This window comes from Capsella rubella, unplaced genomic scaffold (assembly GCF_000375325.1).
Source record: "Capsella rubella cultivar Monte Gargano unplaced genomic scaffold, Caprub1_0 scaffold_7, whole genome shotgun sequence".
Lineage (NCBI taxonomy): Eukaryota > Viridiplantae > Streptophyta > Magnoliopsida > Brassicales > Brassicaceae > Capsella > Capsella rubella.
Genome location: NW_006238917.1, coordinates 12,909,251 through 12,922,676, shown reverse-complemented (window position 1 = coordinate 12,922,676; position 13,426 = coordinate 12,909,251). Strand labels below are relative to the sequence as shown.

The 13,426-nt window shown below is 36.6% G+C and overlaps 2 protein-coding genes across 2 annotated transcripts; one reads left to right on the top strand and one right to left on the bottom strand.

Annotated features, from left to right (window-relative positions):
- Window positions 1-2,462: 2,462 nt before the first annotated feature.
- On the bottom strand, window positions 2,463-4,244 carry LOC17877501 (golgin subfamily A member 3). Its single transcript, XM_006284265.2, has 5 exons — window positions 3,877-4,244; window positions 3,537-3,696; window positions 3,171-3,370; window positions 2,881-3,054; window positions 2,463-2,798 (listed from the first exon to the last, which is right to left on the bottom strand). Exons 1-5 carry the CDS (start codon window positions 4,057-4,059, stop codon window positions 2,712-2,714), a joined length of 804 nt encoding a protein of 267 aa, XP_006284327.1. The 5' UTR covers window positions 4,060-4,244; the 3' UTR covers window positions 2,463-2,711.
- A 6,243-nt stretch (window positions 4,245-10,487) lies between these two features.
- Window positions 10,488-13,161, top strand: LOC111829424. The gene is made up of 5 exons (XM_023778516.1): window positions 10,488-11,208; window positions 11,295-11,438; window positions 11,530-11,613; window positions 11,692-12,101; window positions 12,184-13,161. The coding sequence occupies exons 1-5, from the start codon at window positions 10,488-10,490 to the stop codon at window positions 13,159-13,161; spliced, it is 2,337 nt and encodes a 778-aa protein (XP_023634284.1).
- The last annotated feature ends 265 nt before the right edge of the window (window positions 13,162-13,426 follow it).

The window sequence follows — 13,426 nt, the reverse complement described above, 5'->3', positions numbered from 1 at the left end:
CTTTTTTCCTATTTGTTCTTCATCTAGGGTTTTGTCAATCGTTGTTAATCCAACGATGAGTCCTCTTCCTCTCCCTGTCGGCGGTAGTGTGGCATCTCCATCGATGTGGCTATGGCATCCAGTGTGCGGTGGAGTTTCTTTGCAGCGGAGGTTCCCGTTTTGAAGACGGCGGGGATGCTTCAGAGATCCTCTTGGCTCAGTCGCTAGATCTGGTCGTTGTGGATGTGGCGGAAGTTGGTGGAGATTAGGAGGGTTCGTCGTTCGATGTGGAGGTTAGCTGTAGATCTCTAGAGCTTAGATGGCTGGGGCGTAGTTTCGGAATCGGAGGGTTTGGTTTGAGCCACCGCCATCTGTTTCCACCGCTTCTGGCATCCTCCCATCCAGATCGAGGAGGAGGTTCTCGGATTTTCAGTAAGCTCCGGCTAAGAAGGGGAAAAGATAGATCTGAGTGTGGCATTTTGCTAGATTCGTCATCGCGGAACCGTGTTGTCTGGGTGATTAGATTTCCGAGAGGTTTGTGGCGGGTTCGATGCATCAGAGGAGAAGAACTTCCAACGGAAACCGGTCTCTTCCGTTAGTGGTTTCCGACCCTCCGGCCTGGCCGCAAAGTTGTGGTGAGCCCGCCGAATCTAAGGCTCCGCTCACTTTTGCCTCCGGCGAGCAGCAGGATCAGAGCTTTCCTGTTTTGGTTGTGGGCTTTTCGTTTTTCCTTTGTTGTTGGATTTCTCGTGTAAGGCAGTCTAGCCCATTTGGGATTATTCGGATTAATTAATATAATATTTTATGGGATTTTCGCATGGATGACCTCCAAAATTTTTATAATTAAGCTGATGACCATTCTAACCACATAAAAGTAATATGCTGTATATTTTATGTCTTATTTCCTTGCCTATCCTCCTTGCATGAATACCCATTGTTCAGTTTCTCACTCGCCCAAACGATTCCACTTGCTTACACCTATGTTTTCTTTTATTAAAAATATTGTTTTAATTTTTTTTTAAACACCTCTTCCACTTCTACTCATCTTCATACGAGTTAGGGATTCCTTGTCGACTCTGAAAAAAAAAGATGAACAGTAGTGGTCACGACTATATCGATGCGAGCTGAGTGAGGAATGAAATCGGATCTGATATATTTAACCTTAATTGGCTTCCTCTTGGGTTGCCAATCTCGTGTCCTCTAAGGTATAGTGTTCTTCGTTAAAAAAAAAAAACTATATATGAGTTTGCATGGTTTGAAAAATTTCAAAAGCATTAAATCCTGTAAAAGAGCTGACTATTGATAACTTTAGCCACTGTGGTCTTATATACTATTTCCATCTCTTATACTATATCTGAGAAATAGAAATTCAGAACATTAAAGAAAATATAAAACTAAAATTGCAACTAATATCTACACGTTACAATACTTACTCATCCTCAGCAAGAAGCGCGTCCATGACATGTGACCCTATTAATGTAAACTTACAATGGGCTGATGTTACTTACTTAATTTCCTTCGTTATTGGCCTATATTCTTCATTTTGTTATTGGAAATGAATATTCAGCTAAATCACCCATATATATATATATTTTTTAAAAAAGTTAAAGTTAAAATAAATAAAAAATAAAGGTTAACCAATACTCGAACCAAAATATTATCGGATTTCTGAATTTTTTTTTTTTCTTTTCAGCCGCTTTAACCAAAACTAAAACTGAACCGACTTGGTTCGGTTAGTAATCCCATACTTAAAATTATAGCGTCATTTGTTCTCATACAGTCAGGTTGATATATTTATAGTAGCCCTAGGCATAAAAACCGGATCCAAAAATCCGAACCGAAACCGATCCAAAAATAACCCGTTTTGTTTGGATTCGGTTATTGCCTAAATAACCGATGCATATTATTCTTCTCTACCAATAGATATCGGCTCGGATTCAAGTATTACCCGAGAACCGAATGGGTACCTGTTTACCTGGATCTAGAGTAAACCTAATCTACTTTTACCTTCCAGTTGTTTTTATTTTTGGGAATTTTGCTACATTTCACATACAAACAGATCCATTTTACCCAAACCAAATGGATAACCAAGTATTTTGGATATAATACAGTTCAAAAAATGTAGAACCGAACCGCTCCGGAACTAAAACGATCCGAACCGATATCCTTGGATTTTAAATGGATAAAAATTTCTTATACCCAAAAGATCCAGAACCGATCAGTTCCTACCTAGAACCAACCCGAATATCCATATGCCCTGGGCTAATCTATAGTGTCATTTGTCGTAAACACCTCTCGTTGGTACTAGTATTACCAGCAAATACCATGTCATATATGTTGCTTCTTTGTTCACCAAGAACAGGCTTTATATGTTCTTTACACTCTAAGAAACTACTTACTTTTAAGCAGCAGAAGCAAGGATGTCTCTGACCAACGTCTGATGGGGTCTGAGTTTAAAGACTATACAAAACTCTACTAGGTGCTTTGTTAACTGGTTGCAATAAATCTTATATCTGAGGAATCCATCATCCTGACTAGAGAGACAATATATACAACAACAACAACAACAACAACAAGTAGCAGAAGAAAAGAAAAAAACAGTTTTGACTTTGGAGACACTGGTGTTCCCCAAGTATCGATGATTCATTCCACACTTGTATATAAATAGTCACAAACCAAGAGAGAAACATACACTGGAAACGAAATTAGATATATGTGGGCGTTTCAAAGTATTAGAAGACGTCTGGATGGTACCGTCCCGGGATGGAACTGTTCTGTTGAGCTTGTTTCAGATGAAGAGTCAGAGCATAGTTGTTCACCTGTAAAAGGGCAATCAATACAATCATATCGACAAAAAGACAACAAAATTGTACAAGCTAAGGTCAAGATAGTAATACAGACCTCTAGAGTTCTCAATTGTTCCTGGTATTGAGTGACTAGCTGTCTCAAATGCTGCAATTCCTGACTTTGATCTTCAGATTCCTTCTGCCTTTTCTGTTGCGTCACTACCGCTCGTTTTAGTAAACTGTTTTCCTGTACAATGGCTTCTAACTGCTGCTTCAGCATCATGTTTTCCTAATAACCAAAGCAAATCGGATGACCATAGACAGATACCAATCTCCATTCTCCGGCTACAACTGTTATCATAGGCGAAGATTGAAGAAAGAAAGAAAGATAGATAGACAAAATACCTGCTGGAGATTTTGCAGTGCTTCAGCACCTGTACGTGCATTGATTGACTTCTCCAAAGCTTCCAATGCTCTTGCAGCACGTTCTTTAGCGTCTTTCATATCAGAAGCATTCATCATTTCCCTAACAAAAAGCTCAACCCACTCTTTACCATCCAAGTTCATGACATCTGGCTCTCCATTAGATAAGACTTCCTCTTTTGCTAATCCAATGAAGACAAAGACCAGAATCATAAATCAGATATCTGTTAACAAGTTTAAGGGAAGAAACTACACAACGATGACAACAATTCAACAAAATATACTAGACTTAAAAGACTTCTCTGACTGATATGAGATAAGTATGATGACACAAAACTCCAAAACTACCTTGCTGCTGAGTCTCAATATTAGCTTCCTGGATTACAACAGGAGATTGGTTTGTAGCAGAGTCTGAATTCTTATTAGCAGATTCTAAACGAAGCTGATTCAAACATCTAATAGCTGAATCAAGATCATCTCCACATTCCTCGATTGCCCTCTCAATAATCTAACAAAGTCAACAAATTTCATCACCAAATCAAACAAAAATCAGAAAATTAGGTTTCCCTAATTTGCCCAAACGACAAAAACTAATCAAGAATCAAGAATCACAAATAACCATAGATATGCTCAATACTGATAATCACAATAAATCAACAAAATCAAAATCGGAGATCGGAGAATTGACCTGCTTATCCATATCGGAGAAAATCGTGGCGAGATGATCGAGAAGAAGCGAGGAAGACGGCGGAGAAAAACGAGACGAAGACGGAGAAGACGAAGAAAAGTAACGGAGTTTCTTGGAGACAGGAGGAGAAGCGGCGGCTAAGTCCTCGAACAGAGATCTCTTTCCGCAAACAATCGCAGACATGTTATCTGCTTCCCCCTTCTTCTTCTTCCTTCCTTCCTTCCTTCCTTCAGATCTCTCCAAGTTTTGTTGTTTCTTCTTTGGTTGTTTTTTTTTCTTTCTTCTTTTATCGGATCCTTTACAGATCTTCGCATCTAAATTGATCCAACATGTTTAGGAACTCGGACCCGTGATATCGGTGATTGGTTTTAGCATAATTTTTTAAAAAGAACTCTTTTTTTTTTTTGCTTTTCCAATTTGATGAAGGAGGGGGTATTGGACACGGGTAGCTCTAGGCAATCGGGTAGACCCAATCGAATATCGGATAATTTGGTATTAGACATATAGATACCATTTAGTATATTACAATAAATTCGGTTCGGTTCGGTTAATAACTGGTCGGGTTTAGGTCGGTTCGAATATACCGAAATATTTTCGGGTTATGATCAGTTCGGTTTTTTCCTGTAATCAAAGTATTTAAATAACCAATTCAAACCAAAAATAACCGATCAATAACCAAAAACAAGAACAAAATAACCAATAAGTAGCATAACATTAACCATAAACAACAACTTAATAATCAATAAGTAGCATAACATTAACCATAAACAACAACTTAATAACCAATAAGTAGCATAACATTAACCAAAACAACAACTTAATAACCAACTAAAATTTACCCCGTGGTACACCACGGATCTATATATATCAAAAAATTTGTAGAACATTTAAATGAGTTAGTATACTAATGATTGAGTTTCTTTATTGTATTTAATATAGAGATTACAATGTTATATACACATTGTTTTATTTGCAAAATTTGAATGTATTTGGTATGGTATATATCTGGTTGGATATGAATAAACTATAAGTAACTCAAATTTGTACAATGATAATAAATATCAATATAGTTAAGAAAATAGTTTTATATTTGAAAATATATTAATATGTGGTTCAGCATTGGTCAATTATATGTATTTGCGAGAATTAATAGTATTAAATGGTGAACTTATGTGGGTTAAATTTTCAAAACTTTAAATATGTATCGTGTTAAAATAAAATGTACAATAATATTTATTGGTGAATTTATGTGGGTTGAATTTTCAGAACTATAAGTGCGTGTATTTTTAAAATAAAATGTACTATATTTAAACTTAGATTTAGTAATATAATTATATTAAAAATACAGTTATTAGTTAGTTAAATTAGGTATGGTTTATATATTTTCATTCTTAATCATAAACATATATATATATATATATATATATGTAGATAAATAAGAAAATATATATATAGATATATATGACTTAGAAAATAAATAAAACTATGTTGAAATTTCGGCCAAAAAAACATTGATTTAGATGGGAAAAGCTATTGTAATTTTGGTGAGGTTTTTTACCACAGAATTAAAATTTTCCAAATCAATTAAAGGTCACTAAATTAAGATTTTAAATGATAGATCACAATAAATTTTACCTTCTCTGCAGTGATTCATTGCCCTTCCATTTGTGCTACAATTTACAATACTAAGGACAACACGAATCAGTTAAGAAATTTGACCAACTTTTGTTTTTGATTTGGGATTCTAAATCAAAGTAAGTGATTTGGAATTGTTTTGCTTATAAATTGCTTATAAAGAGTTCCTTATTGACAAATAAGATTAAACTTGACCCGTAGAGAACTTATTATATCATTACTAGTTTAGTACCCGTCCGATGGACGGGTTATCTTTATTTAAAATTAAATTAAAACTAAAATTCATTATAACTTATAAATAAATAATTTCCATTTTTTTTTGAAAAAAGAGAAATTAATTTCATTTGGAAAGAGATTTTATTTGGTTTGAAGTATCAAATAAACGTGTATATATATATATATCTTTAAGTGTTAAAGTCATATAGCTTTCGTTAGTCACACACTTATCGTAACTTATTTGTTGCATTAATTATAAAAATCGAATAAAGTCAAATTGACAATCACCAAAACATTTGGGAGCTATTTGAGAGCTATTCACCATTACTCATAATATTACTAAAAAATTTTAAAAAATCTTAATTTAGCAATTATCCTCTAAAACATGATTATACCATTTTGTAAAAAAATTTATTTCTTAACTTTGAATTTCAAAAATACCCCTTTTCATATACCTCTTTTTAAAAATACCCCCTTATCAAACTTTATCAAAAAAACCCACTAAAAATGTTGAAATTTATCCAAATATGTGTGTAATCTTATAAATATATACACAAATTACTTTTATATGTGTATAAGACTTTATATACCTTTCATAAATAGCGTAAAAATAAATTATAAAAACCTTATAAAAACCTTATAAAAACCGTATAAACCTTTTTAAAAACCTTATAAAACTTATAAAAACGATTTAAAACATTTTAAAACATTTGTATCGAATCTCCCAGTAGTAGTTATTATATAGAAGTACCTTATAAACTATATAAAACTTTATAATTTTTATATTTAAAAATGGGTATTTTTAAAATAGATAGAAAAAGGGGGTATTTTTAGAAAGGGGTACACCAAAAGGGGTATTTCTCAAAAATGAATTTCAAAAATACCCCTTTTCCAATAACACTTTTTCAAAATACCCTTCTTTCTAATTTTATCAATAAGTCACTATAATTTTGAAATTTATCAAAAAAATATGTGTAAGCTTATATTTATAGACACAAATGATCTTTATATGTGTGTAAATTTCTAAATTTATATTTCATAAATACCTACTAAAACCTTTTAAAAATCATTTAAAACCTTATAAAAACTTTGTAAACCTTATAAAAATCTTATAAAAACCTTATAAATATTTGGATTCAATCACCCGATAATAAAGATGATCTTGATGTACCTTATCAACCATATAAAAGTTTATAATTTTTCATATTTGGAAAGGGGTATTTTTGAAAATAGATAGAAAAATAGTATTTTTTAAAAAGGTACACCAAAAGGGGTATTTCTAAAAAAATTTCAGACTATGAAAATTAATTAATTATTATTTAATATGATGGTAAAGTTCTTTCAAATTAATATCAATCTGAAATATGATGTTAAATACAAATATAGTCATTTGTAAATAAATTCATATAAACAACGCAAATAAACATAAAGATTCTAAAATAAATTTTAGCATCGTTGAGGAAAACATTAAAAAATCTTTCAAATACGAATTATAAAAAACTACATCTTTTCTTTAAAAATATTTTTAAAATTACTATATTACGATTTATATTGAACTTTGTTATCTTTAATTTAAGTTAAAAATATTATTTTCGAAAATCTTTTATTCACCCTTATGTTTTAGACAATGAAATTGCTCAATGGCATAATACATTCTTACATAAATTAAAAATTAAACAAATATAACATATTATAAAATAAAAATCTTGAATAAAATTATGTATTTAGTTAAACTCAAACTCTAATTTATTTGTAAACTGTAAATCCTAATTCTCCTTTATGAATCCAAACTGATAAATAACATTGTTTAATTGTAAAACCTAAATCTCACACCTCTTTAATAAACCCAAACCGATAAATAATCTCGTTTAATTATAAAATCTAAAATATAATGCAGATTTATAAACTCAACATATAACCCTTATAATTGTAAAACCTACAACTGGCAAAACAAAAAATTAGGTTAAGGAGAAATACCCCTTTTGGTGTACCCCTTTTTAAAAATACACAAATTTTCTATCCATTTTAAAAATATCTCTTTTCCAATATGAAAATTGTAAACTTTTATATAGTTTATAAGGTTTTTATAAGGTTTACAAAGTTTTTATATGTTTGTAAAATAATTTTTAAAAGGTTTTTAAAAGGTATTTATATGATATTTAAATTTACACATATAGAAAGATAATTTGTGTCTAAATATATAAGCTTACACATTTGTTTTTAATAAATATCAATTTTATTACTTTTTAATTATCAAAAATACCCTTTTTCCATACCACTTTTTAAAAATACCCCTATTTCAAACTTTATTAAAAAAACCACTTTAAATGTTGAAATTTATCCAAATATGTTTGAAAACTTATAAATATACACACAAATTACCTTTATATGTGTTTAAATTTTTATATATCTTTCATAAATAGCGTAAAATAACTTATAAATACCTTTCAAAACCCTTATAAAACCTTTTAAAAACCACTTAAAAACCTTATAAAACTTGTAAAAACGATTTAAAACCTTTTAAAACATATAAAATATTTGTATCAAATTTCCAAGTAGTAGTTATTATATAGAAGTACCTTATAAACCATATAAAACTTTATAATTTTTCATATTTAAACATGGATATTTTTGAAAATGGATAGATAAAGGAAGTAATTTTGGAAAGGGGTACACCAAAAGGGGTATTTCTCAAACATTCTCTTGAATTTTTTATAATTATTTTTTAATGTTGTTTAAAAATTCTATTTATATCTTAATATTAACAAAATTAGATATAACATGTTGCGACATCTTATGTTTTTACTTGACACTTTTCATGATCACGTAAGTTAGTAAATATAAAAACCAAGTTTCGACATATAATCTCGTTTAATTGTTAAACTTAAACCATAATTTTAATTTATAAAGATAAACCATAATTCTTATTTTTCATTTATATACCCAAACCAACAAATAACCTGATTTAATTGTAAAAATAAAGTTTAAACCTTAATCCTCTTCTGTAAACAAAAACCGTCATAGATTTTTGTTAATTATAAATTTTAAATCCCTATCTTATTAATAAACCAAATTGACATAACTGAAATTAGGTTATTTATTTAATTATATTAATAAATTTTAATATATAATTCTTTATAATATTTATTTTATATATTTTCTTTTTCGATAGGGTTAATAATATTTCTATTTTATCCAAATATTAACAAAATTAGTTACGACACGTGTTAACATCTTATCGTTTATAATTGACACGTGTCACGATCTTGTTAATGGCTGACTTTGAAAACCAAGGTTTATATAATAAGATATGTCTATTTTCCATTCAATATGTTTTTTTCTATTTTCTATTCATAGAAGTCACCATACTCGTAATATGGTAGTAAGTAGTAAATTCCAGATTCATGTTGGAATTTTGGAGAAGATATTTTGGTTATCTCTGAACAGTTGAGGACAAGTAGACGGTGGTTACTGATAGAGGGCGTGTCAAGGAAACCGTCGGAGCCTTCGAAGTCACATGAAAAGGTAGACCTTAGACCATCTCCATTGGCAAGAACTTTTAAAGGCTGCTTATCATTATTTTAAGTATAATTTTTTAAAAGATTTAATTTAAGCATTTTTTAAGTAACTCCTGAATTTTTCCTCCTCCAATGGTAGAGGGATTCTTAAAAATAAAACAATTTTGTTTCACTTGTAATACAAGTTCTGAACAAACTGAAAAAAATGAACAAAATGCTTTGTACTTCAGACCTGAACACAAAAGCTAAAACTGAAGCATGAACATGTGGCTGAACCATTTCTCTCATATGCTTTTTACTTCAAACCTTCACTCCTATCCGTTGAGCAACCTGCAGAAAAAAACACATTCATCTTCAGTTATCAATTAAAACTTTTAACTATTGAGAGACTTTAGGAAATTAGGATTTGTTGTATAGTGCTCGGCACAAAGGGGGATGTCAAGGATATTAATTCAAGGTCGGGCTAAAAGGTTCGTCTTTACAAATCAGAGATCGGCAGTTACAAGAAAGGAAGATTATAAATCTGTTCGACAATCTAAGTTACTAAAGTCGAGCTCTGGGAGGTACTTTTGTCCTTGGGAACGTACATGATGTCTTGTCACATCAATTCTCTTTCCTTTTATAGGAGAATGATGCGACAGGACACCGACTTTGGCGCGTGGCTTAATGGGCCGATCGTCATGGGCCGGTCGTCGTGGGCCGATCGTTTGAGGCCCGAATACTCGTTTCTTGTCGCCTTCCGCGGGTTAGCGCCACGTCACTCGCTCTCCTCCGGGCCGGGCAGGTAAATAGTGGAAAGGGGCTCGCGAATTGAGGCCCATATCCAACATTTGTCCCCCCCTTTAGTCCATTAATTGGGGTTTAATGAGCTTTAAAGTTCGGCCTTTACGCCCCCTATCTGATTCGGCGTAACTCTTAGATGGTGGTGATTCGATATGCCACGCGGCATCTGCTTAGTGGCCCGCGATTGCTTTGGAACTGCTTTCGAGACGCGGGGAAGTCGGCGGGTCGCGTCCCTTGCGTGCCTCGAGACGCAATGATGACGAATCGTCATGAGTGCCTCGACCTCGAAATAACGTTTGACGTGACTTCGCCTTCCTATAAATACCCTAATTCCGAACTCGGGCCTTCACTTTTCTTCTCATCCGAAATCAGGTATTTATTTTGCTGCTCTCTTTCCCCTTGTCTTTTTAGCTCGTCCTCGTCGTTAGCGGTTGTATCGTTTAGTTTTTGTACTTGTCAATGTCGGGTTCTTGTGAACAATATTTGGCCGAGCATACATCGTCAAGCTCTGCAAACAATGGTCGTTGCTCGCCGTCGGGTTCGAGTAGCTCGGACGCGGCCTCGTCGGCGTCTTCTCGCCTTACGCCGACGACGGACACTCCGGTTGGCGGGCATGAGGAGGTCGTCTTATCTGAAAATGACGATGTTGTTGAGGTGGACCCCTACGACGCTGGGAGGTCGGTTTGTGAGCCTCTCGATCTAGCCGACCTGATCGAATTCTGCGAGATCGACTTTCCAGTTCATTTCCGCATCCCCGGGACGAGCGAAAGGGCCTTCTCGTGTCCCGACGGATGGATATGTCTTTATACGACGCTTTTTTCTAAGGCCGGGATGAAGTTCCCACTCCCGGCGTTTTTGATGGATTTCTGCCGCAGACGCGATATTGCGTTGTCGCAGCTCTCCGTCTCTTCTCTGCGCAACGTGGTCATCCTTCAAGACATTGCTCGGCGATGTGGAGTTACCCTTACGGCTCCTCTGATGGAGGAGATGATGGGGATGTCCAGGATCGCCAACAACCCCGGCCTTCACTATCTGAATGTTGCGTCCGGATGTAAGCTGGTTATGAATCTCCCTAACAAAGTTCACCATTGGGAGAACAAGTATTTCTTTGCCGAGGTCGACCCGTTTATTGTCGAGGACATATCGATCGCGTGTCGGACCACGTGGAATTTAGCCCACGGTAGCTCTTTTGGGTAGTTTCTGATCGGTGCGTTTGATTCTGGTCTCGGATTTTTGACCCTATTCTTTTTCTTTCTTTGATTTCAGAGCCGATCGTCAAATTTCTCAATCCGCCGGTTCCGAACTTCGTCGATACGAGAGAATTGTTGAAGAGGCAGGCGGCACTTGACTTCAAGACTGTGCCAGTGTTGAAGGAGAGAAAAAAGGGGAAAAAGGGGAAGAATCCGAGAGGTATAGGCTCGTCCCCTATTTTTTTTTGGTTCATTAGAACGTTTTCTCATCCTGTTTCGGTCGTCCCGAGCTGATGACTGACTTGATGCAGGTCGTGGAGGTATGGTTAAGATGTCAGTACCGAGTTATTCGGCCCGGACGAACAAGGGTCGTAGTGGTGGTAGGCACGAAGCTCGTCAGTTTTAGCAGGCGCTTGAGCTGAGTCGGAGGGAGTACGCTCCGCGTCATTCTGGCTACGAGGGGCAAAGCTCAGGAAGCAAACACCCGGTTAGCCGTCCCCCACCGGACCACGGTGGTCGGCGCGGAAAAGACCTTGCGATTTGTGCGGCTGCGGCGCAGAGGAGAAGAGAGGAGTTATCGTTCAAAACGCCTGCTCCTGGGGGGGACGACTCTCGAAAGCGTCGCAATTCGCCGATCTGTGAGAGCGGCGCTGCTCAGAAAAAGGCTCGTCCCAATTCCCTTGATCCCGCTGACAAGGGCAAGGGAGTTGAAACGCCGTCCACGGCTATTCGCTTGCCGTCCGACTTGGAGACCCCGTTTCTCTCAGACAAGCAGGCATGCGGTGAACTTCTCCGCGACATGGCCAAGATTCCTGGGACTCTTATGGCGAGCGATTTGATTGAGTCTGACTTGGTGAACGAGTGGGCTCGCGATCAGCTTCGGGTAAGTTGTTTCTGTCGAGGTGTGCGGGGTCTTCTCCCCCTTCCTTTAGAGTTTTGCTTTGCTGATAACATTTTGTCTGTAGGCGAACTGTTCGGCCTGGGGTATAATCGAGAAATACGACCGCAAATACCGGAATGCTAAGGCCGACAACGAGACCAATTCGATCGGCCTAAAGGAGCAGATGAGAGCGGCGAATCGGTCCAGGGCTAAACTTGAGGAGGTCCAAAAGGAGAAGGAGTTGCTCGCTGAAGAGAACAAAGAGCTTCGCCGCAAGCTGGAAGATGCGAAGGTTGCCGAGGACGAACACGAGGCCAAGGCGAAACTTGCTGTGGATGCCAAGGCTCGTTCAGTTGCTCGCGAGATGGAGGACAAGTACCGAACTCGCTCCGACCGAATTCGGCAGTACATCTATGATTCTCGCTTCTCCCTCCAGGCCATGATGATGAAGGCGCAGGCCGAGGGTTGTATGCAATTGGCTGAGACTTTGCTCGAAAGTGGCGTCCCGATTCCTGATGAAACTTTAGCTTCCTTAAAGAGTGGGGAGAGAAGGTGGGACACTGTTGTCGATCGGCTGGAGATTGAGCCTTTGGTTAATGATGGGTACGTCGTTTCGCCCCCTCCTTCGCAGAGGCCGGTTTGTGCTGTTTTGCCGTACGACGTCGTCTTCGATGTTAAGGAGTACGAGTCGTTCATGGATCCTGAGGAGTTGGAGATCGAGGGAGAGGAGGTCGCTCCGGTCGAAGGTGAATGCGGAGCTGATGGTCCTGTCGGGAACGAGCGAGAGGTTGATCTTGACTCCAACGTCGAGGTGACACAGCCGAACGAGGGGGAGAAGGTGACGAACGATCGGGATGATGAGTTCGTCGATATCGAGAATCTTGAGCCTGAGACTGAGACTTCAGCAGTGATCCTTGCTCGCCAGGAGGAGGCTTCGACATTGGAGGTTGCTGCCGAGAGATCTGTTGCCGAACAGGGTACCGGGGTTTCCGACGCCGAGGTTACTGCGCCTGATGATGTTCCAGCTGCACCCGATGCTCCTGTTGTCGAGACTGCGGAATAGGCCGAGTGGATTTTTGGACTTAGTTTTTTTTTTTTTTTGTTGTTCGAGACTTGATGTTGGTATGCTCGGTATTTAGTCCGGCATATTTGATGTTTGCTTGCGGCCATGTGCTCGGTATTTAGTCCGGCACACTTGCCGGAATTATTCGAGACTTTGACCTGCAACTTTGAAAGAAATCCAACTTTATGTTGGCCGTTGTTAAGGTCGGCGCACTTTCTTACTTAGCCATATTTCGTTATGCTTTATTCTAACAGAGGGACTTCTC